At 50.7% G+C, this 27,101-nt stretch overlaps 1 protein-coding gene across 1 annotated transcript in view; it reads right to left on the reverse strand.

Annotated features, from left to right (window-relative positions):
• The window catches only part of LOC144727720 (B-cadherin-like), a 46,127-nt gene that overhangs the window by 7,558 nt on the left and 11,468 nt on the right, over positions 1 to 27,101 (reverse strand). The window contains exons 2-9 of the mRNA XM_078606760.1: positions 26,680 to 26,782; positions 8,516 to 8,733; positions 7,545 to 7,682; positions 6,640 to 6,792; positions 5,578 to 5,722; positions 3,916 to 4,082; positions 1,615 to 1,746; positions 317 to 499 (exon numbers count right to left, since the gene is read on the reverse strand). Coding sequence (XP_078462886.1) covers positions 317 to 499; positions 1,615 to 1,746; positions 3,916 to 4,082; positions 5,578 to 5,722; positions 6,640 to 6,792; positions 7,545 to 7,682; positions 8,516 to 8,733; positions 26,680 to 26,782 — 1,239 coding nt within the window. The remainder of the gene's footprint in view (positions 1 to 316; positions 500 to 1,614; positions 1,747 to 3,915; positions 4,083 to 5,577; positions 5,723 to 6,639; positions 6,793 to 7,544; positions 7,683 to 8,515; positions 8,734 to 26,679; positions 26,783 to 27,101) is intronic.

The following is a 27,101-nucleotide window of genomic DNA, read 5'->3' on the forward strand; positions in this document are numbered from 1 at the left end:
CCAACACCTGTCTGGGTAACCTGCCCTCATCCATCCTGCACGCGGATGCCACCAATCACAGCCTCCTCTCTTTATCTCCGTCGGACTACCGATGTCCGTCGCCAGCGCTACTTCCTTGGGAAAGGATCTTTTCCCAAAACATTTAACACGTTAAAATCGCTTTCAGATAGACGGCAGTCCAAACGAAGGTGGTGGCATAGTACATGTGCACTTCGATTATCCTTTATAGCGAATCGTGTTGGAATTGAGGCCCCTTCAGCTCCACAGGCACGGATAAGTGCCGACCCCCCCGCCCATCTCCCCCCAGGACATTCACCTTGACGACGGTGACGATGCCGTTGTTGGAGGCGTCTGTTGGGATTTGGAAGTTCCCCGTCTCGTTTCCGCTCACGGCAATGAAGCGGGCCGCCCAGGCCTTGGTGTGGGGGTCGTCGAGGTCGTTGACGGTGAGGGTGGTGCACGTGATGTCCACGGCGTTCTCCGGCACCCTGCAGTTGTACTGAACAGCCGCACAAAAACGCACTGAGGGTCGCCACCTAATCCTGGTTGTCTCAGGATCGACCCCCACCCTCTCTTTCTAAGACTTCCCGGGGGACATTTGTCATTTGCGCAATAATACTCCACTCAAGACAATGCATCAACATGTAGCTCACTCCCCCCTCCTGCATTGCCAGATACCCTCCTTCCCAAGATGTGTCCAAGTATTCTTGTACCTATGTATGTACAGCCATGGGTTCGATCCCAATTCTGACGTCTGTATATTTGGAATGTGCATGTTCTCCCCGTGGTCGCGTGAATTATTCTCTGGGGTCCTCCGTTTTCCCCCTCCACATTTAGAAACATGCATTTGGGAGTATGTGGCTGCTATACATTTCCACGCGATAAGCTTCTAAAAAATAGCTGTATAGTTCACTCAGTGGGCCTTGCCTGGTAAAATTAAAAAAAAATTTAGTTGTTTAGTTCATAGTTTATGTACGTAGCCAACCTTGCTAACCATGAGGTGGCAGCCCTAAGTGTTGACTGTGCGGTGCGATGCAGTGCAATGTGGTGATGCAGTGTGGTGCAGTGTGGTGCAGTGTGGTGCAGTGTGGTGCAGTGTGGTGCAGTGTGGTGCAGTGTGGTGCAGTGTGGTGCAGTGTGGTGCAGTGTGGTGCAGTGTGGTGTGGTGCAATGTGGTGATGTAGTGTGGTGCGGTGCAATGTAGTGGTGTAGTGCGGTGCAATGTAGTGGTGTAGTGGTGTCGTGTAGTGGTGTAGTGTGGTGCGGTGCAATGTAGTGGTGTAGTGTGGTGCGGTGCAATGTAGTGGTGTAGTGTGGTGCAGTGTGGTGTTGTGCGGTGCAATGTAGTGGTGTAGTGTGGTGCTGTGCAATGTAGTGGTGTGATGCGGTGCAATGTATTGGTGTAGTGTGGTGCGGTGCAATGTAGTGGTGTAGTGTGGTGCGGTGCAATGTAGTGGTGTAGTGTGGTGCGGTGCAATGTAGTGGTGTAGTGTGGTGCAATGTAGTGGTGTAGTGTGGTGCAATGTAGTGGTGTAGTGTGGTGCGGTGCAATGTAGTGGTGTAGTGTAGTGGTGTAGTGTGGTGTAGTGTGGTGAAGTGTGGTGCGGCGCTCACGATGGTCGGGTCGAAAATGGGCGGGTTGTCGTTGGCGTCGGTCACCGTGATGATGGCGGTTGCCGTGGCGGAGAGGCCCGTGCTGCCGTACCCATCGCTCGCCTCCACGATCAGCTTGTACGTCTTCGTCACCTGTGCCGACCGACCCATGGGTGCACATTTTACACGGTGCACTTCACATCAACGCCAAGCATCTCGAGAGCGTGAGATAATATTTGCACGTTTGGAATCTACAAAATAATTTCTTTCAAATAATAAAGCAATGTTCTGTTTACGTGACAAACCTTACTTATTGGCTGTGTCGGGTGGTGGCGGATTTAATGACAAATTTATATTTACGCGATCTAACCCAAAAAAAACTGTATTATGGATAATGTTGCTCGCAAAAGCCTACGCGTTAAACAAAGCAATGTACCCCTAGGCAATATTATTTTAAATGAAATAAAATCTATATTGTAATTAAGAGCAGTTTTTAAGACAAGGAATAACATTGTATAAGCGGATACCCAGCATGCACCATGTAGGTGCACTGAAGATCTGGGTCTTTAATAAACATTTAAACATATTGCATCCCTGCTCCTCTGGGGGTTACGAGGAGATATTTCTGCAGCTCTGGAGTCCGACGGTTAGAGGCACAACCGCCCAAAGGCAACCAAATCGACACCGTCCCTAGCCACGCCCCGTGAGCGAGCATGACACCCGTAAAAAAAAAGAAAAAAACATTCTAGAGACCACGGCCTGGCCGGTGCCGGCTAGGCCACGGCTCAGCTAGAGCCACGGCCTCTTTGCAATATGCAGACTGAGCAGCCGTTCTTAGCTCGGCGAGAAAGTTCAATCGGTGCAAGGCAACAAAAGTTGTGAATTGGAGAAAGCCACAAGGTGTCAACGTAGCTAACCGTGCTAATCAGGGGCGCAGGGGAAGGACAACAATGATCTAGCCACTGCCTCCCTTCCCCCCCCCCCCACAAACCCCCAAGCTGTCGCCCTTTCTCTCAGTGCCAAGAGGAGGGGAGCAAATTGTGAAGATATAAAGCAACGTTACAAGCGACCAAATTAATTGTAGAAAAATGGGTTGAATGGTAACGTATTCTTTAAGTGTTAGGTGGCGAACTAGTGCACAAATTACTGTGCGTTTATTTTTTTAAAAACAGACTTCGGGTGGCTTTCAAAGCAGAATGAAGAATATTTAAAAATGTTTTTGAAGCTGAGAAACAAGTGTAGTGTACAGCAACAGCCAAGGACTCTGGCGGCGAACAAAACATGAGCTATATTTCAAAGGGTTGTAAAGACTATATAAGCTGGTGTGGTTTATCGGCAAAGCTGCAGTTGCTCAAGGGACAGCCACATCAGGACGTCTGCAGCCAGCTCACCTGGGACACAGATACTGGGCCCAAGCCAGGCCTGGATCGTGCGATGACGTGACAGGGCATGCAAATAAATGAGTGAAACGTTGCTTCTGCTTGGCAAAAACAAAGACCCCCCTTATAGCCTTTACATACTGTTAGGGCAAGTGCTGTTAGCGAGGACCTATGAAGGCCAGCACAGCACACGACGGGGTGGGGTGGCCAACACTATGCCAAGCCACCTTTGTCTCCCTAGTGGCGATGTTTACACACTGCACCAGGTACTCATTTGAGGCTGAGTAGACCTAGGGGAGGACCAGGACCGGTTCAGATAATCATCACGGATGTTGGCTATTAGCGGGAATTAAACTCGGGGCGCCGGGTTCGTAGCGCAGGATGCCAACCGCTACCCTACCGCTCTGCGTGGCGTTCACTCGTACACATGCACCTCGTCCATCACACGCTGCTATCCGCCCCACTACGTGACTATTTTTATTTTGGAACACACGCACGTGGTGATGCTATGGCTTTAATGACCAAATCACCTACATGCATTTCAATTATAAGAAAGCAGCATTTCTTTATTTCTTAGAGAAAATCCAAATCCGAGGGCCCAGGGGCTGCAACTGTGGCGAGATGTTAACTCCCTCGCCTGGAATGCAGGAGGTCGTGGGTTCGATCCCAACCCTGACACCTGTACATTTAAAATTTGTACATTCTCCCCATAGTTGTGCGAAATCTTCTCCGGGTCCTCCACGTTTTTCCCAGCACATTTAGAAACATGCAGTTAAAGTATTTGGCTGGTATACGTTTCCACATGATAAGCCACTTCATTGGGCGATCAATTGTGGCCAGGTCACTGCCAAAAAACAGCTATGTAGCTCGGTGGGCCTTTTTCAGTAAAATAATAACAAAAACTGTTTAGTAATAATTTAGCTTAGTCAACTCCGGTACTCGCCTCTCTGTCGAGGCCGGAGGCGAGGGTGCGGATGTTTCCGGTGGCCGTATTAATTGTGAACATCAGCGGAAGGGCCGGTTCCTGGCTCAGGATCTTGTACTTGAGGATGCCTCCGTCCTGGTTGGGGTCGTCCTTGTCGGTGGCGGTGACGTCCATCACAGACGTTGCTGTCGGAAGCGCACGGAGCGGAGCGCGCGTCACGACTCGGCCAAGCGTACAGAGTGGAGTGCAATGCGGGCACGCGTGGATACACATGGCACTGCCCGTTGACACGGGCTGCCGCATCGCAATACGATATGAATTTTTTACAAAAGGATGATTAGCACAAATAGTTTTTAAAGTAGCTTGCCTTTGTGTTTTGATTTTATTAAATTTTTTGGCTTTCTTGTATTATGATTGTTTTTTTACTATTGGTGTGTCAGTGTTTTGTGTTTCTAAAAAATAATTACCTCCGATGTATACTGTTTTGAAATTATCAATTTGAAAGGTGCTTTATATAAATAACTGTACAATAAATTTTAGGGTTGCTGCGATGTTGATACTACGCCATATCGCACGATAAAGGGTCCATGCCATTCATAATGTCCATTTTTAAAATTAACATCTTATTGTAATAATCATGGCTAACTTTTCCCCCAATAACCTAATAAAATAATAGGAATGCCATTTCACGAAAATAATGAAATTTCAGATTATAATGATCATCAAGGCCTATGGTAGAGGCTTGTGTTGCATTCACTGCATACAAATAACTTTCAAGTATTCTTCATTCGTTCTTAAAAGTACATCTAGGCATAGGAACAGGACGATACAAATGTAAGTTAAATACAATAACAATCTTATCAGAAACCACTCGATAATTTTCATAGCATGCATATCAGGACGTTTAATTTCATGACATGCCTTCCAGTATTTGGCTGCTGCTTTAAATTGCCACGTGAGAAGCCACTTCGTTGAGCTGTCATTTGTGGCCAGGTCGCTTCTGATAAGGAGCTACATCGCTCGGTAGAGCTGACCAGGTTTTGTTTAGAACCGGGCGATGGACTAGGGAGACGCAGATATTCTGTTTTGCTAGGGGAACACATTCCTGCGGAGGGAGCTGGTAGGAACGTTGGGTTGCTCGGTCAATGGCCAGGGTCAATGGCGGCGTGGTGTATTCCGCAAATATGCCCGACTGAGGGCGGGCACAAGCCGGCCTGAGTAGGTTAAACGTTGAGTTTTATAAAGGCACCACGGGGTGACCAGCCCCTCCCCACCCAGCCCCACCCCTCTCACTCCCCACCCAGCCCCTCCCCACCCTCCCCACCCAGCCCCTCCCCACCCTCCCCACCCAGCCCCTCCCCACCCCTCCCCACCCAGCCCCTCCCCACCCTCCCCTCTCTACCCAGCCCCACCCCTCCCATTTTTGGATGCACGACGGACGGACACAATAATCCCCTGTGGGCTGGTGTAACCAGGAGGTTCCTACCAGTAAAATTGGTTATATATCAGCTATATAGCTCAGTGGGCTTAACCTGGTAAAATGAAAAATAGTTGAGTATATTCATGTCACGTGGCATCTTTGAAATATTACATTGCAGCAATCCTACATACGATACACAAAAGTGCCGCCACATCGTGGCAGCCATCCCCTGCCCTACAGGTCGAAGTTGAGGTCCACACCTGGGAGGGATCCCTCGGGCACGGTGCCAAAGTACTCCGTCTCCGCGAACTGGGGGCGGTTGTCGTTTTGGTCGATGACGATGATCTGCAGGTCCACCGGGTCCTCCAGGTTGTTCCCATTTGAGTCGACCGCGTAGCCCTTGAGCTGCAAGGTTCGGAGAAACCGGCACGACAGTGTACGATTGGAAATGTATTTTGAACTTCTTTTGCACCATACGTAGCCAACCGCGCTAATCAGAGATGCAGGGGAAGGACCATAAACTGAACACAAAAAGCAGTTCTAAAGAAATTACTTTTCAATCTACATTTGAAAATGCATAGCAGAGCCATCATCACCATTATCATCATTGGTTTTATGATCCAGCCACTGCTGGATTGAGGTCTCCTAAAGTTGTTGCCATCTCTAGCAATCTCGCAGTGCAAAAATCTATCGAGCTCCTGCACATGAGCTGATCTCATTGCTCCTTGAGTGCACGACTCATGAATGTGTTGTGTCAATGAGCACTCGCTAACAGCAAATATTTCAACAGTCTATCGAGGTGAAAATAGGGACTTACGTGTGTGATGTGTCTGTATATGTATGCTGGGCTGCCTGTGTGCATCCATATGGGGAGTGATAGGTGCATTGGCACGATTATAGTGAAATGGGTTTGATCCTCAGTGATTACGATTGCCCTCTGTAGAGAAAGGCTCGTGAAGGACACGATTGGGCAGTTGGGGGTAGTCATGACCCCAGCAACAACGAAGGTCCAGAGGAGCGATTCTCACAACGAGCAGAGTGCCTGCCAGCTAAAACAAAACTATTGGACACAGTGGGAAGCACAGTCACTTCAGATATTCACCCTCTATCAACTGGCTCCGTCTCATGTGCAATCTTCCACTTCACGTGGCCTCACTGTGCGTACCTAGCACGGCACAAACGCCGTGGCGGTGTCACGGTCACCGAGTGGTGAATGGGTGGTGTGGCAGCTGCTTGTTTGGTGAATGAGAGGCCGGGCACGTGTTCCGGCTGTGGCAGCGTTTGTGCGTGCGCTCGAGCGAGCTCGCGTTTGCTCTGCGCACCATGTACATGTCGATCTCCTCACGGTCCAGAATCTTGTTCACGAACAACCATCCGGTGCCGGCCTCGATGAAGAAGACACCGATGGGAGCTTGGTCAGCTCCAGGCCCCGTGATGCTGTAATGAACGCCGGTCTTTACTTTGTCCGACTTGATCTGAAAACGCGCAGGTTTGCACGCGGGGAACGACAATCACGTCATTGGCGTTTTTGCTGCAGATATAGTTTTGGCGTCAAAGAAACATCTGCACAGGGGCGTACGATGGACATTATATAAACAAATTTTACCAGGAAAGTCGAGAGTCGTGTCTCAACGACACGTGTTTCAAGAGGGTTTTTGGCTACATTGGGATAGTAAGGAAATCCCATTCACTGGCCTTTAGCTTCGTGCGTAAAGAAACCGAAGACCCCAGAGAAAACCCACGCTGCACGCAAAGGGAGATGGCACTCATATGGGAGAGAGACTCGGCTCAACACAAAGTGGGTGCCCTGTACAACTGGGGGCAAAAGGGCCTTTGAGACACAGAGCACAAGGAGAGAGAGAGAGCCGCAAGTGAGCGACAGAGATGCACCGAGATACAGAGATGGGGGGGGGGAAAGGGAACTTGAAGACACAGAAAGGTGTTTGGAGAGTGATAAGGGAAACAAAGAGAAAGCCAGACACATACAAAAAGACAAGGCGCAATTAGAAATATGGAGATTGTCTTTGCCACTGTGTGTCTGAGAGACACAAGATGACCGGACACAACGAAAGTTACAAAAGAAAGACATGGACAGAAACAGTGACGGACAGACTTTGGGGCCTGATTGAAGTCTGGGGGGGGGGGGGGGGGGGTCTCCGCACACGTGTCTCTTGTGTGTAAACGTTGGTGGTGGCGGTGCCAGATGCCGGGGCGTGGGAGGCCTTGCCTGCACGAGTTTTTGAGGCAGCTGCCCACGGTCGTTCTCGGTGATCCTGATGGGCGGGATGACCCACGCACGCTTGTGGCGCCGCTGGTTCCGGGACCCGGGGTCGGTTCTCCACGGCATCAGCACCAACGTGTCGTCCTGCACACGCACCGTCGCAAGCATCCACCCCACGCCCACAGCCGTTACCGTTAGAGAGCGCATATTAAGGCCGGAGTGGCGTACGAGGCGGTGGTGTTGCTAGCACCACGTCTGGCCGCCTTCATCTCTGCATTACCGACGTTCACATATATTGCATCAGATATGCATACAAGGGCGAGTTGAACCTAGGGAAGGCCCAGGCCCGATTGACAATTCACTTGCCGCCGATGTTAGCCTTGGCCGGGAATCGAAAACAGTTTACCGGGTTTGGGCCGCAGTCGCATACCACCGCATCAATTGTGGGACCGTGTTCTCGGACTACTTTGTTATAAACGTGGTAAGAGTTGAGGTGAAAGCCAGATTTAGTGCTCTGGTCAGGGTTTAGCACAAGGGGTTGGCAAACAAAATAATAAGAGCCATGTTTTTACATAATCTGTAAAAAAAAACTCACTATTTCAAGAACCGCAATGCATTTGGTGAATACGACACGGTCCTTAATAAATACCATCACAAAGCAGTCCTTAAAGAGCCGCGTGCGGCTCCGTAGCCGCAAGTTGCTGACCACTGCCTATGGTAAACCGGACATTCGTGGTGAACTGGACTTTCGTGGTCAGGGGTCGGTGACCAAAATAACAGGAGCAGCTATTTTTTTTTTTTTTTCAAGAGCCCGCACTGCAGTCCCTAAGGAGCAGTATGCGGCTCCGGAGCCGCAGGGTTGCCGACCCTGGTTTAGCACGAGGATTATTGTTAGAGCCAGGTTTAGAAATTAGGGTCTGGATTAGCACCAGCGTTCGCGGTAGAAAGCCAGGTTTTGTCTATAGAATTGAGCGTACCTCATCGTGCATGTGCTTCTTGGCCTGCAGCTGCACCACGGTCCTCAGTGTCTGCCCCGTGCCAGGGTCGAGAGCTGTGACCTCGAACGCCGTGACCCCGGTCTTCAGGTGGAGCCGCTGTGCCGCGCGTACCGTGCCGTCCGACGTCACGGTGAAGCGGGGGTCGCCGACCTCCAGCAGTGTGCTTGCACTGTCGCCGCGGCACGCCGAGAATACCACTGTGGGAAGGAGGGCGCATTGGTGATCATTGCCGTCATCATCGTCGTCATCATCATCATCGTCGTCGTCGTCGTCGTCGTCATCGTCGTCATCGTCTGTAGCAGGAGCAACATCACCATCATTATTTTCATCACAATGTTCATCGCCAACAGCAGTATCTGCATCATAATCATCGTCATCACCACATTACTGCAGATTTATCGGTCCTTTTCTTTTATGAACGTAAAAGAAGTAGACAAAAAAAACGAAATTGAAATAAATATTCCCACCTTTCCAAAATGCCAGAGTTAAATCAGGTTCACCCGGTGCAGTGAGTCATGATCTCAGCCTGGTCACCAATGACTGCACGATTTTTTTCAAATACGAAATTGGTTTTGCACTCAATTCTGGCTAAATTCCAGCTCTGAGAATTATGCAACTCGTCCGACTGCCGTGTGACCATCTCTGGGGGGCGCCACGGTAGCGAGATGTTAACTACCTCGCCTGGCATGCAAGAGGTCATGGGTTCGATCCCGAACCTGATGCCAAAATATTTAGAGTTTGCATGTTCTCCCCGTGATCGCATGGATATTTTTCCAGGTCCTCTGTTTTTTCCCTCCACATTCAGAAACATGTGTATAGAGTAATTCATTGGCTGATATACATTTCAATATGACAAGCCACTTCGTTGAGCGATCATTTGTCACCAGGCTGCTTCTGAAAAAGAGCTACATAGCTCAGTAGGCCTGACCATGTTTTGTTTATAACTGGGCGGCGGACTGTGGAGACGCAGCGATTCTGTTTTGCGAGGGAGACCTGGTTCTCTCGTCAGCAGTGTTGCTTGCGTCCCAAGCTCACCGCTCACCACCAATGCATGGGAGCCCTGCTCGCGCTGCTGCGGAGCACGTGGGTGGCGGTTCTTAGCTTAAGCGAAGCCACCGTTAACTCTGCATGCATTATGTATACGGATCGTTGCGCGAGGGTGAAGGGCTTGGACCGTTCAGGACGTGGATGTTTCCGGATCAATATCTAACATTGCACTTAGAAGCAAAAAAACCCTCTTCCTCTGGAGTGCAATTAAATAAGAAATGTAGAATTTAGGGGCGGGGGGTTGTTATACTTTTTGTCGCGTTTCACTTTTCGTTAAAAGGCTGCCTTAAAAAAAAAATTCGTCGAGGGGAAAACCATCCAGCATCTGACCGTTTTGCAAACGCACCGTGCATATCCCGTGGGTACAGCGCATTGCATTGTGACTTTAGTCCCATGATGCTTTGTGGGGGTTAAAACATTTCACCTTGCCGGAGTGGGTTACTGTGTGGCCCGAATGCAGCTATGTTCTCCATTTCACAATTGTACTTCTCTTCCCGGCATTCCGAGCAAGGAATCTGCTCGTGGGCAGCTGCTGGGTGGATTGTTGCATAGTGGGACAGTGGTAGTGTTGGGGGTGCCGGCAGCGAGGGGAGGCCTTCATCTAGCAGTGGATCGACCGTGGCTAACGATGAAACTGCATTCCACATGTGCCTTAAAAGCATGACGTTTCATATCACAAGGATCAGGAGATAGAGGAACGTACGAGACTGGACGGGTGCCAACTCTCGCCCCCCCCCCCCCGCGAGGGTGCAGGTGAATCTGCTGGGTGGCACCAGCACTCGGTTTGCCTGGCATCTATCGCCATCTCTAACAAGCCCTTGCATCCATCCGTTGGGAGGTCACGCGTCTTCAACCTTGCCGCTAATGTTTAATGTAAATAAAACAATTTTTATTTTAAGCACGAGTCAGCTTTGTGGCACCAACCAACCACCAGCAGGAGCTTGCCCGTGGCTTTTCCAAGTCGTGCATAGCCCCGACTGAAGGCGCGGCAGCTTTGCGAGGGTCTCCACTGCCGCTTTCGCGGTTATTTTGTTTTCAGCTGGAAAACAAATTTATCGCAAACATTCACCCGAACTCCATACAGATCAGATATTTCATTCCATGGAACCACATCAATGGGCATCTCTGCAGGTAGAGGGGCTGTGTGTGTGTGTGTACACGTGTGCCCACCACAAGGGCTTAAAACCAGTCCGACGAGAAGGAAATACGCAACGTGGTGATTTTTCCCGATTGTAAGTGTGTGCGCTGTGCCGATACAGCAGGCGGAACCGACTACCGTGGCCAGCGCGCTCCCAGCCCGATCGATGGGTGAGACTGCTGCAGGCCAGAGGCAATCCAAACGGAGCACAGTGTGAGTTTATATTTTGTTGTTTTTTGTATGTATGTTGAACTTCTTTTGCACCGTAAGTAGCCAACCGTGCTCATCGGAGGTGCGGGGAATCCGAGGTGCCACCGAGCCACATCCTGCACACCGACCAATATTCTGAAGTCTCATCAGAGATGTGAGATCCTAGGCTCGGGCAGGTGATCAGGGTGCTGTTCCGTGGTATGTATTTCATGGTTGCCGAGCACAAGGACAAAGCTCCACAACGCCAAGGGGCCAGCAACAAACAGCACTCCTCAAAGTACAAAAACCGAGTCGGCACGTTTCTTGAATTGAGCTGACAGAAACTTGGTAATGAGAGACGATGGGATAGAACTCCGGAGCAATGGAAGTAGAACGAGAACCAGGTTACTGCCCCGACCACGCAATGATTGGGGCTCGTAAATTTGGCAAACGGCGACGTCCACCTCGTAAACGAGTGCACGGAAGTCTCGTCGAGAAACGTTGCGGTGGGGACGAGCACGAGCGGTGATGCGCACTGCGGATGTCCCAGGGGATGGGTCACAAAGTCTGTGACGGACAACTCGATGTTTTGAATTCTCAAAGCTGGAATTTAGTCACCAAACTTTTACGGGACGGGTTTTTTCCATGCCATCACTGGTAGCCGGGCTGAGAACAAACTCACTCACTACACCTGAGAAGTCGTTTTAATCACAACTCGGTTTCATGTCAGTCTCTGGGTATTCGTGAGAGTCACTGGTAACCAGTCTGAGAGAGAACATGACCACATCACAATTGAGAACCCAGTTTACTCACTGGCAGCTGCCCGAACGCAGCATCTCACCCCCAGTGACTAAATGCGTCGGCAGTGTTTAACACTTTGTGTTTGTCGTGAAAACACGAAGGATGGAGCTATCGATTGCAACACTGGAGGAACACGAGAGCCAAAAAAAAGTCCCACCAGCTGTTGATTGCGACCGTTTTATTACTGGTTGAAAGGCCCATCTCAAAAAGCCCTCAATGGTCAAATGAGGGTAATGATGTCACCACAACCTCATCATTGTTTTCTTATGCTAGTTACTGGCAGTTTTTGAAAATGTAACCGTTTGGCCTCTCATTGCATTCCACAAATTTCCCCCTCACCCCACCCCCTCCCTTTGGTCGCCGACCTCTGGGTTCCACTCCAGTGCCTGGCCCGGGTGACTTAACCCCTCCTCCATAGGGCAAACGAGTCTCCCACCCTCGCCCCTCCTGATCGCATCCTCCTCTTCGTGATTACATCTCCGGCACGCTTTATTGCCACATTCCATTCAGAACTTCCAAGTCGCTAACTCTATCCATCAGCCGAGCATGGGCCACAAAAAACGGTCGTGGGGGGAGAGGAGACGCACGGTGGACTGCAACCGCTCGCACAAATTGCACCCGAAGTGTTCCTCGACACAGCTGAAGTCACAGGCCACGGCTCCTATGGTGCACAGCTAATTCCCCATCTTCGCTGTCCTTGAGTTGGTCAATTCATTTGATAAAAACGTTGATGTCTCATGGTGGTGAGATGTTGACTACCTTGCTCAGGATACAGGAGGTCATAGGTTATATCACAACCCGGACACCTGTAAATATTTAGAGTTTGCATGTTTTTCGTGTATTTTACTCCAGATCCTCCGGATTTGCACTCCATAATTAAAAAAATGCGTCTTCGTTGAGCTATAATTTGTGGCAAGGTCGCTTCTGAAAACGAGCTATATAGCTCGGTTGGCCTAAACTTATAAAATAAAACAAACATCTTGGTTCCGAGTGCATGGCCATCATATTGCTCCTCACGCCCAATCACTCACCGATACCGCCATTCCTCATCAATAATTCGCAGACCGGTTGGCACTGGGCCTGGTGCGAGGATTAAATAACAGGGACCACACTCCCCTCCCCCCTGCCCTCCTCTGCATAGGTTAGCCCGGAGCCTTTGCTCCTTGCTGCCCTGTGGGTGCCGCTGCAGTTGCACCGCCTGTACAACCCACAACCCGACACAGCTGAGAGGCCCAGCCCCTGAGCGTGTGTGGACTCGAGAGGAGACTGGAGACAAACCCGCGGGGCGACGCGCCGCCCACGTTCGCCTCCTGCCCTCGTGTCGGGTTTCGGGAGGGCCCATCTCTCTCTCTCGCGTCGCGTGATGAGCTCACGGCTACGGGGGGGGGGCACGGTTTCGACGCCGACACTCGCCCCCCCCCCCGCTTTGTTCAACAGCATTTCTTACGCCTCGCGGGAGAAAACAAAAACCTCGGAGGAAAAAAAACACACAAACTCGCGCAGAGACACATGCGTGTCTCCGTGCTCGAGCGAGTGTGGGACAGTGCTCGTCTTCGTTGGTGGCCCCCCCCACCCCACACGCCACGAGTGGAAATTGCACATTCCTATGGCAGGGGGCTATACATTTCAAGTTCCTGCTTTAAAAAAAAGATTTTGGTATGGATGCCGGACCCCCCACCGCAACACTCCCTGCCCCCCCCAACAACACACCTTCACTAACACCGTGTTGACCAGCGTGGTGAAGTATGATCAAACGTCCACCGTCACTGCCAGTGTGAGGAGGCTTGCAGCCAGGCAGTGGATTTGACAACAGGTCGTCAGAAAAACACGATTTACGGGCCGCTTTGACGTTAAAATATTTTTACTTGCGAAAAACGCCGTGAGATGGAACATCTCGTTTGCAAGGGTGTCCGAGCTGTCAATTGCAAAGGAGACGTTTGGACGTCATGGACTCGGTTTACACAAAGGCTGCTACGACCACTGACACACAACCACTGCTGTAGCTCGTTTTTTTTTTATCCAACCTAGCGAAGGAGGTAAAAACGATGCACGGGCTAAGATTGTCCAACCCAGCTGGAACTTGGATCTCGTAACTTTGCAAAGAGCTGTAATCGTGGCGTCACTCAGCCTGAGGGGTGGGGGGGGTAATTACACGAACTACAGTCGAGCGAATATTGTTTCGGACGCAAGCGGTGAAGCAGGTGTGTGGTGTTGGGGGGGGGGAGGATTGGCGGCCAAATGTCACACGTCGCATGGGCCTCGAGTGTTCCCACTAGAGTCCTCCACCGCGCTCAGGCGCTTGATAAATAAATAACAAGGAGCCCTCGCGTGGTTGACAATGCGTCTCGCGCGCGCGGGCGGCGGCGCATTGCGAGCTAAGCGGTGTGCTTCGCTCGGGCCACAGGACAATGGCTGGGATTTCAGGTGGTGATCCCCCCTCCCCCACCGCAGGGCGGAACGTGACATCTCCCATCCCATCGCACGCCACCGCAACACATCTGCGCCCCAGCGCATCCCATGGGGGTTCACATTGCAGCGCTGCGGTGGCGAGATGTTAAATATTGCGCCTGGTATGCACAGGATGTCGTGGGTTCGATCCCGACCCCAATACCTGTCCTGGAGTTTGCGTGTCTCACTCTCTCCCGCCGTGGTCGTGTGGATTTGTCTCGGGGTCTTACGGTTTTTCCCCTCCACATTTAGAATGAACATCACGCGTTTAGAGTGTTTGGCTGCTATAAATTTGCACGTGAAAAGCCACTTCGATGAGCCATCGCTTGTGGTCAGGTCACTTCTGAAAAAGAGCCACGTAGCTCAGTAGGCCCTACACCTGGTAAAATAAAGTGTTCGTGGGGTAGGTGTTGAATCCCCCCACCCCGTCGTCATCACATCCCCCCGTGATCCCATCGCAAGCCATCATCACAACGCACACCTCAACGAACCCCACCAAATCCACCGTCACGCCATCACCACGTGACATCAGGTCCCATCCTCACAAGGCGTTAGAAACCCAGCGCATAACGTCAGACCCTCTTCATACTCATCTGATGCCACGCACCACCACATCACCGCCCTTACATTCCATCAGAACCTTTCAAACACCCTCCCATCACGTCCCTTCCCATCCTATCAGATACCATGGCGTGGTCATAAACGTAAGTATAGTGGGGACAAAGGTGGCTGGGCGTGGTGCTGACCACGTCACCCCCCTCCATGCGTTGTTGACCTTAATAGGTGCTAGCCTAACGACAGTTGCCCCGTCCGTTTGTAAAGCTAAACTGGGTATCATTTTACTTATCTTAGGTGGTGTGCGTGCAATTGCGTTGTCGGTTTGTGTCGGTGTGTCTAGGCGTGCGCATGCGTAGACGTGGGATGAGATAAAACTAAGCCTCTCACATATGTTTTCCGTGAAGTCACCGCCACTTGGTAATGAATAGCATTATTGTTGTTGTTGTACGCACGTGCGTTTTGCCGTGCGTGTGAGTGTCTATACTACGATCTCCCATAAAGCCTTTCGGCCAAGTGCTGTTAGCGAGCACCGATTAAGGCTGGAGGAACGCACGAGGGGGCAATGTAGCTAACACCACGACCGCCCGTCCAGTGATGTTCATACGCCAAGCCATGGAAGGCCGAGTCGACCTAGGGGAGGCCCAGAACCAGTTCAGATATTTGCCACTGATGTTAGCTGTGGCTGGGAATCAAGCGTAGTTCGCCGAGTTCAAGGCACAGTGCGATAACCCTTATGCCACCGCTTCCCACAATTTCTATCAACTGAAAGCACTAATAAAATCTCACGTGCACGAGTCGATGATTTATTGCGAGCTTAGGAATCGATTAATCATGAAATGCCCACCAGTGGAATTGCTATTGCGTGTGCAGACTGTGGAACTGCACCTAGGCCGATGGGTCGGATGGGCCCAGGTGCTGCCAGGCCATGAAGATAAATGGAGTGGGCGCCTCATTTAAATTCTTGCAACAAGGGCCCATTGCTAACTGCACAATGCCACTGCTGCCGACCAAATACCCAGTAGACACGGAACGCTGTGCCAACCGTCAGTCCAATGGTTCCAACCCACTGGGTTGGCACTCGCCTCTTCTTCCCCTTTCGGGCGGCTGATGTAGATGCAGAACAACAACCAACATCTCCATAACAGGGTTTTTTTGGGTTAGATCGCGTAAATATATAAATGTATCGTTAAACCCGCCACCACCCGACACAGCCAACTACAATCTCGAATTCAGGTGTGGTGAAGCCCCAGACAAACGCATCAGGAGCAGCGGAATGCATCGCTGTGATGTCTCCTTGATGTTTGTGGATCGGGACATTGCGGGCCTCGCTTACAAGTGCTCGCGGTCTCGCCGCAAGGCCATCGGCAGGAACTCTGCGTGTGCCGTGGCAGGTGAATTGATGCACTGCATTCCCACGGATTCGGGTTCACATCCCAGCCATGATGGGAGGAGGGAGGGGGGTGGTCGCCTGTGGCTTTATTTGGGAATAAACGAGAGCCTTGGTTGGGGGGGAGGGGCTCCGGTGCAACATCGACAACACCACCACCTGCAACGTACGGGAGACAAAGGGCAGTGTGGGAGGTGGGGGCGTGGTGCTGGCTCGCCACTCACCCACCACAACCATCACCGGGCCATAAATGGCATGTTTGCTCAAAGCTGGTGGCTAAACACACACACAACCTGGCCAGAATACGACCCTTGTTCCTAGTATGCGCCCACTCGTGTGTGTGCGCATGTGCATTGACCCGACTGGTGGTGGTACAGTGTGTGGGGGAGAAACCTACACACACACCACAACGGCCAGCATTCGCCATGAATGTGGTGTCACCACAGCGCTTGGTGCCAGCCTAAGTGCGCTTTGAAGCCAAGTGGGGTGTTGAAGGTTCGCTGCTGGAAGGAGGCTCCGATACACACACATTCATATAAAATGATAGATACATAGATTCAGCCGCATGGCAAAAAGGGTTAATCAATAACAACTCCAGGCCAATAACTTTATGAACATTTTAGGGGCGATTCCAGGTCAGCATTTAGAATCCTTGAGCGGGTTACTACCGGACGTGTATAACTTGGTAAGAACGATCTCGTGACATTTTTTTATGACTTTAGAAGATCGAGAAACATTGCGTGGCGGCTCAGTTTGGGGGGAGGGGTGGACTTCACTTTACGGAGCTGGCACCCCCCCTCTCACCTATACCCTAACCTCCCCGCCCCCACTCAGTCGCAAACCCACGCCTCCCATAGAAGTTGCACCTTGATCCCCCCCCCACCACTGTATAGAGGAGGCCCTGGGGCTGATATTGGCTCCACCGCGCGGTCCGACCGGTTTGGCAAGAGCAGCCGCCGCCTCTCCACCACCAGCAGCCCACGGGGAGCGCGCCGCCAGACCTCACGAGGAGCTTGGCGCCGGATGTGGCGGTGCAAGGTCCAAAAAGATCCAATTCGTACCCAACGCCATTTGTTGTTTGGGTTTCTATAAACAAGTACAGGGTGGTCCAGGATGTCTTGTGACCCCCCCCACCCCAAATGAAATGATCCCTAACATCGTTTTCCTTTGCAGAAATCATTTATGTATGCAAATAAATCTTATTTTAAAAAATTGAATGGGGCGTCACAAGACACCTGGACCATATGGTAGAACTACTCACGAATCTAAATTCGATATTTATATTTCTTCCGTACAACGCTTCACCCCAATGGCTGGCGAATGCCCATTCGTAGCGTTGACCAAACATCCCAATGCAGGACTCGCTTGAGACACAGCAGGGTAGCGGTGCGCATACAATGAAGCAAACATGCTCATGACGAGCTCTCTTAACTTCGCCATTAACTGCAAAAAAATATTTTATCCATTTCATGTGAATTCCAAGTTATTCATACGTGAATGAGCAGCAAATATTCGCGCTAGAATAACGGCAGTAATCCCACGTGACGTGGAAGGCAGATGTAGAGATTAAATTGGTGTCGATTAGAGAGAACAAATATTTAGATTGATTGATAACAAATCTTCAGCAGTTTAAAAAAAGAAAACTGACGTATGGACAAACAGTGATCTCCAAATCGATCACACGAGGCACCGTCACACAACGTATCCTGCACTTAAATATTGGCCGGAAAAAACCTAACATTAATAACAACTTGCATAACTTAATTCATAATCGATTTTGGTGCGAGGCCACGTCACGCTCTGGATCAAATACGTCAAAGGACCCTCCCGCCACCCGACAGAAATCTGAAATCGATCCAAACATTTAGAACCAGAGGTAACAACGACCCACTCTCAGACCTGCCAATAATAGCCTTTCCCTCCATTTTTGAAAAAAATTTGATTCACTCACTCTCCACAAACCCTTCTCCCCATCCCAAGAGATTCGCCCACATACAAGCAGCGAGACGCCGTTCGCGTATGAGCACACGGAGGTCACGGAGGTCACGCCGTTGGAGGGCATCCGACTCTGTGTCTGCATCCCGCACGCCACCAGCTCACCCTCAGCCGCTCGCTTATCGCCGGTTAATCAACAATGAATTTGCAAGAGGGTACCGTACCTTTGACTCAAGAGCCGATAAACACTAACAGAGATGGTGTTTGTGGGCTGTAAATGCAACGGCTGAAATGACGGATTATAGTTTTTTTTTTGCTAGGTTCGTTTCTGCCCTTTCGCCAAATGCCATTTTAGATGGCCGCTGTCCACACGAGGAGTTACTCAAAGCGACACATCACGGGGTTGACGGTTCTTCTCGGCGGCCAATGCGAGACTCTCGTCAACACTTTGAAGGCCGGACCCTGAAGAGTGGAACGGCCACGTCTTCTTGCGTGGTGGTTTCCCCCCCCCTTTCTTCTGCACGACAAAACGCTTCCTTGACTCGCAGAGTCGAGCAGCCCACACAACAATGCCGCCGATATGCAAATAGGTGGAACGGGTGGGGGGGTGAGATCTAAAATGTTTTGACAAAGATTGCTTAAGGGCTTTTCTATGATGTAAATGTTTCCACGAGTCGGTTTCACTCCAGTAAAACCTGTGCCGATATTTCCATCGGCGACGAAGACCTAAACGTCCAAAGTGACGAGCGTATTCCAACGTGCCCCCATCAAGATGCGAATTTGTTTCAAAGCAAAATCTAATAAAAAAAAAATACAATCCACCATCTTCCATGTCAACAACGTCACTGAATCTTTTGCTCGTACACCACTAACAAAGCAGTCGCTTAATAAGTTTTTCCCCATTTCCATTTGCTCGGGTAGACCACTGATGAAGTTGAAATGACGCACCAAAAATTGGTTGTTTAATCGCCCCTATGTTAAATGTTTCTGACTGTCCCCTCTAGCTTGGCCGGTATTTCACGTACAATAGACAAACTATTTTAACACCCACCCCCCGTCCCCCATCTCTTGCTGGGGAGAGCCATCTGAATATGCGGGCCGCCAGCCACGGACAGTTTGAGGACCCGCATTCACGGGCGACGTTCAGAGATCGATCCGTGAACAGACTTGCCGACTTCAAAAATCGACCCCGGGATTTACGGCTGGGGGAAAGGTGTCCCCCAGACCTCTGTGGCTGCAGATAAATGTTTCTATTCGTCAAGCGCGTTTGCCGTGATGTCAGGTCACCCCCCCACCACCACCACCCCACTCTGCTCACCCATGACAAAGTGAGGCACGGCGGTGGCTGTCGGAGTTGAGTGGCTCGCGGTATTCGCGCGGCCACGCAACCCGGAGGGAAGTTTCCTCCTCTTACCGGCAGCACAAAACCTTTGCACAGTCGTTGGAAACTAACACACCAGGAACAATTGCGAGATTAAAATATTGCATCACCCACGGACTCACTCACCCCGGCCTACACCTCTCCCCGTTTTCATCGTACTCCCCCCCCCCCCCCCTTAAACTTTACTCCCCATCACGATCCTGCCTACCTCTTACTCTGCCCCCTCCCCACTCTCCGCTCCAGCAACCACGTCGACCTGCTGTGGAAGCCACCAACGCTTTACTCAGTGAGAGAGAAGTCGCCGTTTCTCCTCTGCTATCCCTGCGGCCCTTTAAACCCCCTTCTACCCCGTCAGCCATGCACGGGTTCGACTCCCGGTTATCTAAAGTATCCGAGGCTGGACCCCAGAAACCTCCGATTAACACGGTTGGCGACGTATGGTGCGAAAGAAGTTCAACACCGTCACAGCATGGGGAGGCCTGAATCAAGCAGAGGATTGACAGAGGGCCGAGCGTGTAAAATGTCTTGTTGCGAGAGTTACGCAACTCAATTCCATGCTACGGATGCTTTATCATCCCCAGTTACGTATTCAGGTGCGGTAATGCGCGTTTTATTTTAAGATCCAGAGGCGTGTGGCTTGTGACTCATCAGCTAGTCACCAGGAAGCCCACGTGTGATGATGTCAACCACAGGAAGGGCTTTGCGATCGGGGATGATGATGCACAGAAAAATTATGTAGACCCTACAGAAGAGGACTGCATGTAGAATTCATGTGGCGCCGTTCATGATGACCACAGCGATGATGGACGTCCACATGCAGTCGTGCGACTTTGTAGTCCACAGGACTGCACGATGCTGTTGGCCGCTGGTGAAAATGTCGACCGTGTTTGACACGAAGGACTAAAACGGTGACGCCGGGCGACAGGACACACAGCACCACCACTCGCGACTCCGCGGCGATGTCGTTCGCACAGAAAAGTGTCCCCCGCGTGGCGATGCAGCAGCGTCCGCCGGACGACGATGACATCAGCAGCAACTTTGAGACAGCGTCGCCCTTGTGCGCCCACGCGTGTACGACGTTGTGTGTGTTAACGTGTGCGTGTGTGTTAACGTGTGTGTGCGCGCCTCGCCCCGTAGCCGTGCTCGAGATGGTGGCGTTGACTCAGAACGCGCGCCGCGACCGACGAAAATAAAAAATATATAAAATATTAAAAACCACCGTGCTTGAATGGAGATCTCCCTCGCCGCTGCCGGGAAATGTTCACCATAGGCGGACGGTGTGCGTGTGTGTGTAATTATACCAGGCGTGTGTGTGTGAACTATACCAGGCGTGTGTGTGTATTACACCCGGTCTTTGTACATAACACCTGGTTTGTGTGTGTGAATATTACACCCGGATATAGCAAGGTCGACGTTAGAGCATTGTCGAACGCGATGGAGGTTCTGCTGATGTTCCTAGTAAAAGCCTCAGAGGACCCCACCACCGCTCAGCACGGCGTTGATCTGCCTCGAGAAGCGGCGCTCCATGGTTACCCCCCCTTCTTCGGAGTCGAGACCAGTCGCTACCATCCCACGAGAAGAAACCCCAAAGACCCAGAGAGTTTGACTGTGCCCACCCGAACCAAACAATCGACCAAAGCACAAACAGCCGTACTGAACGCCCGCTCTCCGTCAGAACGGACGGTATTAGTCGCCGCTACATGGCTCACAAGCCTAAACCTTCATGTATAATTTACACAAACGCGCCATACTGCTGGAAGAATGACACCCGGCCTGCCAACGTGTCTGCGAACCCCGTTTGCTGCGTCTTCAGGGCGACAAACATTTCTGCGCGCTGGCAAGCCACAATCAGACGCTCACTTTACGTTTCAGCCACACACTTAATCCCCGCGTGGTATGTTTCCTCGTACGTGTAGGTTTTCTCCGGTCATGCCGGTTACCGCTCATCAGACGAAAATTGCTCGAAAAAACACTGGCCATGCACTTAACGCAGCTCACGAGATGAGTCTTGAGGATCAAGCGAGGACTTTCTTGGGTAAATAAAAGTGCATTCATCTCGCCTGGGTCTGTGCCATGTAACCCGTGCGCCCACAACCCACCAAATCCTCAGCGACTCGTTGTACAAACCACCTCAATTGTCCTGAAAAAAATAATGACATTTTCCAGCCCTTTTGTCAATCCACTGCTGGATGAAGGCCTCCGCACAGTGCCGATCACGGAGGCCCATTGCGATAACCTCACCACGCAGGGTCACACTGGGCAGGGGGGTTTGGTGAAGAGGAGCAGTGGAGTTCGCCCTTCGTAAGTGGCCACACGTGTCCCAGAGCTGCGGCTAAACCGCGGCTGGAGGGTGGTGGCAGTGCCAAGCGGACGAGCGACGAGGCCAGGGGCCAGCGAGCCGTGAACCCGGTTGGCGAGGGAGGGCAGCACGGGCGTCGCCGTGAAAACAACACCGGGAGCAGAAACAACGCGCTGTGGAGCCCTGCCCAGCCCCGGCTGACGAGCGAGGCTACAACAACAGTGCCATTCAACTATGGGTGACTAGCAGCCACCTCGAGGACATTGTTGATTGCTGAGTCAGGTGGGGACTTTTTTTATCGTGAAATACAACGCGATGTGGGAGCGGCAGCGCTATGAGCTGAGCTCTAAATAATAATGTAATGGTAATATCATTAACCCAGGAAGCCCTCACCAAGTCTCAGGACTCTTTGAGGACTCTTTTCTACATTTGAATGTTTGGCCAATTTGTATCGAGTCGTTTGTTGGGCATCGCGTCAGAGGGAGGAACCACAGCACCCAGAGAAAACCCAGCACGCATATAACTCATACACCTACTTCTCTAAAGACAACAATCAGGAGCTTTGTCACCACCTGTGAACAGCTGCTCGAGATGGATTCTCGGCCACGGCTAACATCACTGGCGAGTGATATCTTGAACGGCTCTTGGCTCCAATCCTCCTTCACCAACCCCGCAGTGAAACCGAGTGGTAAAGTATGGTCAAAATACAGACCACCTATCAGTGGATTGACACACTGGTGTAAGTTCAGGCTACTGTTATTATAGATGGAGCGATGAGGTCAGCTGGTGTGCAAGGCGCTGGATGGATCGTTGGCATCGTGGGACCGTGTAGGATGGTGGCAACTTGGGGAGGCATTCATCCAGCAGTGGTTTGATCATGGCTGCTGCTGCTGTTGATGATGATGATTATACGCTCGAGTACATATTTTGTCTCCAGTCGAGGGAAGTGAAATTGCAGCAAGAGAGAGAAAAACGAGTTATGCTGGGCCACACGAACTGTACGAGCCAAGGTAATTTTAATTTCAGCAGGAAATGTGAATAGTGACCTGCGGCAGGAGTCTCTGGTTACTGTGCCTCAATTATTAACTCATTTTTATGTTTATAGTTGCATGTGTGTTTTTATGCGAGCAGACACCGGATGATTGGCCAACAGCTTTTCTTCGGCGGACCCGTTTCCCACCAGCCACGTGTGCCCCACACACAGGTCACCCGCTCAGGTGCGCTCTGATACACGGCGTCAGCCGAGGTCGCATACTCTTGCCCAGGTGCCATTGTTCACGAGAGAATGCATTTCGTGCCGTCATGGTGGATTGTCAATTGTGAAAAATGTAAACGACAGAGAGACGGCGGGCGGTCTGACGCAACACAATTTTTTCTTCTCCTTTTACGGCGACGACTTTGTCGAAGTTTTCGTCCAGTCGTGGATATGTCATTGCTGATGATAACGATTATTAACATTTGAGATGCATCGGGCTATTGCTCTTATGGAGCAGTGTTTTCCAACAGCATTCGTTGAGGCAGTGAGGCCTGGGTGGGGTTCTCACTCTCCGAGCAGTGCTTCTCTGCGACGTGTGCATCAGGTCGTGCCGCGTATTGTTCGGCGTGGCATCCCCGACGTTTCGCCGCACACGCTGGGAGCATCTTCAGGAACTGAATGGAGCAGCTGATGTTTCTCCTCCGATTTATATCGGTTTGCCAGCAGCGTTTGGTTCCGGCAATCCGGCACGATTAGAAGGACGATTTGGTGACGCTGCTGCGTTGGCAGTGGTGTACGAGCACGCCGAACAAATAAAATCATATTCGTATGGAACACTGTGGCCTTAAAAGTAAGACAATACAATTTTCCATTAAGGTCATTGCCCAAAACATCACCTATTATCTGTTTCTTAATAGCGCAAATTATTTACGTGACAAATGATTGATGTGCTATGAAGGGCCATTGCTCGAAAAGTTAGCTATTGTTTATTTTTCCTTTTAAGGGCAGTTTTTATTTACGAATGTCTTGCACTTTTAAATCTTATTCACAAGTTACAAACTCCCACACCGCCCATCATCTCCCGTCCAGCGACACACGTGTTGGAACAGAGGCGAGACTTGTTTTTAACCATTTTCATATGATCCAATTAGTCAAGTGATCTAACCGATAGTAGGCAGTCACCAATTCGTTCAACCATCGGACAAGCCCGGCTCTAATAACAGTAATATCCTTAACCCAGGAGAGCCTCACCGAGTCTCAGGACTCTTTCGCGAGAGTTCTGCTGCATTTGGCAACTTTGTATTGAGCAGCGTCTGCGTTGTTGCATGGGAGGAAACCACAGCACACGGAGAAAACTCACCGTGCACACGCGAGGGTAATGCTCATCACCCCACTTCTCTTCACACAACGAAGTCGGGAAATGCGAACTCGGTCAAGTGGGAGTTAAACGGACCGCAGCTGTGCAAGAGCCGACATGGTATGCTGCAGTCTATTTGGAGAAGCCTTGCTCTTAATCCAGCTATACGGTGTACCGGTTCTTATTTTTCGTAAGTGGATGTCGCTGCAATGTCGGTATTTTTTGCAGCTGTGCCGTACAGCTCTCCCCGTGGTGGCTGGAGGGGCACCACGGGGGCGAGATGTTAATTATCTTGCCTGGTATACAGGAGGTCGTGGGTTCGATCCAGACCCCGACGCCTGCTGTATATTTTTCTCCGGGTCCTCTGGTTTTACCTCCACATTTAGAAACAAGCGTTGAGAATATTGGTCTGCTAGAAATTTCCACATAAGCCACTTTGTTGAGCTATCATTTGTGGCCAGGCCGCTTCTGAAAAAGAGCTTTTTAGGTTAGTGGGCCTAACCTGGCAAGGTAAAATATATTTAAATATTTTTAAATAGTTTAAATAGTCTTTGCTTTGTGCTGCGTTTCGCTCCATGTGTTGTTGGTATTACCCAAACACCCATCGGAAAGCCAGAAGACGTCTTCGTTGGTTTAACTACTTATGATACGAAGGTGGGGGGAACCACAGGCCGTTTACTCAAATTTCCCAGCCGTTGTGAGCATATTCATTTAAGCCCCCGGTTCACTTCAAGAGAACCGATCCATTTGCCCAACACATCTTAATTGTAATAGGAATGATAAGAGTAATCATGGACAGCTGTCAATCCGCTGCAGGTGAAGGCAGGAGGCCGAGGACTGCTTCAGATGTGACTTGCCACCGATGTTTAGGAGTGGTTGGCAATAGAACTCAGGTCCCCGGGTTTGTAGTGCAGTGCCTTCACCAGTGTGCCACTGGCTCCACCCCTTTAACGTCATTAAAACCATAGAGTGAAGTAAATTAATTGTGAGCATTTAAACAAATGACCGCTGTGACACTTTCATTCTCCGTAGCAGAACAGGTTAGCGAGTACAAACTTACCAAACGGGCACTGCTGTTTTTTCCTTCACATAATAGGTTGTGCATTGGACTCAAATAATGAATTTAAACCTTTTGATAGTTTTTGTTCAACTAAACAACATAAAAAAAACCCACAGCACCTCTACGTGGTATATAGCGCTTGCATCTGGCTTAACTTCCGTAAAAAACTTGCATGGCGCCTCGCTCACAAATATTTCCTCAAACCCCTGACCACCGTGATCTGGTTCTCACGGTAGCGTAGCTCAGTCTCGCTGGCTCGCACCATGTGCGCCATCAGATAAACCAGAGAACACCAAAACATATCGACGAATCCACATTCAGCGGCATTGTTGTTACCATTTTAACTATTTAGTCGGGTATGTATTCCACATTTGAAGCTTTCGTGACTGCAAGGATTCATACTCTTAGTTCTTTCGGTAAAGTCGCGTAGGTAAAAAAATGAAATTAAAATTTATATTTTTTATTATTTTATTTTTATTAATTTTAATTTCATTTTTTTACCTACGTCACTTTACCGAAAGAACTAAGAGTATATATATATTCCACCTCATTGCGTGGATGCAGCCTCAAACGTGGTCTGCGGTCAACTGAAAAGTCAGCGCATTTTGTGTTGTTTACGATAACTGCATTGGCGGTGGTGCCGTAAGTACAATTAGCACAGCCGTCGGCACGTTCGTCAATATGCAAATAAGTAGGCAGCATCTCAGGCAATGGGCCCCGTCTTCATACAGCACATCGGGGTTTGAACGGCAACATTGGCTTCGGCAGGACTTGCTGCGAGCAGGTCAAGATTAGCGACGGAGTTGCAGCCGAAGGAGAGAAACGTGCACCCCCCCCAGACGGATGTCCGCTGCGAAAACGTAGCGACGGAACCATCGGGTTGCGCGCCAGTTGCTCGTGGGGATTGTTATATCGCGGGATCGTCAGGGATGGTGGGCAAATTGGGGAGGCGTTGATTAAGGAACAGCTTTGAAATGACGCGTCAATTAGTTTCCTCGGTAGACAAGTGCCAATTTTTTAAGGGCCACATTGTGAAGGCAAACTCCAAATCGGATAATTCCGTAAATTTCTCTGGCCCCTCTCCGTCTACTCTGAAAAAGCCCCATTACCTGAAAGTCAACCTGTTCTGCAGCTGCCAGCTACGAGGCAGTGTTCGTTCCAAATGAGGGGACTTTTGAGCCACCTGTCAGAATGAAGCCATTTGACCGCCTACAATGTCACACTTGTGACAAAGAGACAAACAGTAGGTGGTGGCAGTGGAGGTGGTGGACTTGGGAGGTTGAGGAAAAGGTGGAGACCGTGGAGGTGGTGGTAGTGGATGAAGTGGAGGTAGTGGCAGGTGGTAAAGGTAGTGGTGGAGGTGGCGGCAGTGGAGGAGATGGTGGCGCGGTGGAAGTGGAGGCGGATGCGAGGCATTTCCCATCTGTGTATGGGTGCCGCCCGCTCGCTCCAAGCCGCTCGAGTGCAATCGACAGTCCAGGGCGGAGCCGAGTGTCCGACGCGCGTACCCGTGCGCGTGTGTGCCGCGTGCGTGCGTGGGTTCTTCCGTGTCCGCGTGCGTGCGTACCTTTCGCGAGCACGTCATTGGGCTTCACGTGGTGCGGCACCACCACCTCGTAGGTGTGATGGGAGAATCCGGGAGAGCACGGGTGGTGGACGCGGCTGACAGCCTGAACACACGCACAGAGGACAGCAGCCTGTTAAGCGACACTAATAATTGTAGCCCTTTCCCCAAGTTCTATAATGCACACGACCAGAATCTTAATCTGAACCAAAGCCCCACACACCACACCATGGCCCTAACCCTCAGAATACCAACCCTACCTTCTAACCCAAGTCAATCACACACCTTGCCCCAACCCTCAGCCACACGACAACCCAAAACCCCAATCCCTGTCGTTCATATGCTGTTATCCTCATCCATAGCCCAGGGGCCTCTGCCACACTCCACAGCTGGAGTAAGGGCTGTTACGAGGGAGCACCGATGAC

This window comes from Lampetra planeri, chromosome 26 (assembly GCF_965212315.1).
Source record: "Lampetra planeri chromosome 26, kcLamPlan1.2.h2, whole genome shotgun sequence".
NCBI lineage: Eukaryota > Metazoa > Chordata > Hyperoartia > Petromyzontiformes > Petromyzontidae > Lampetra > Lampetra planeri.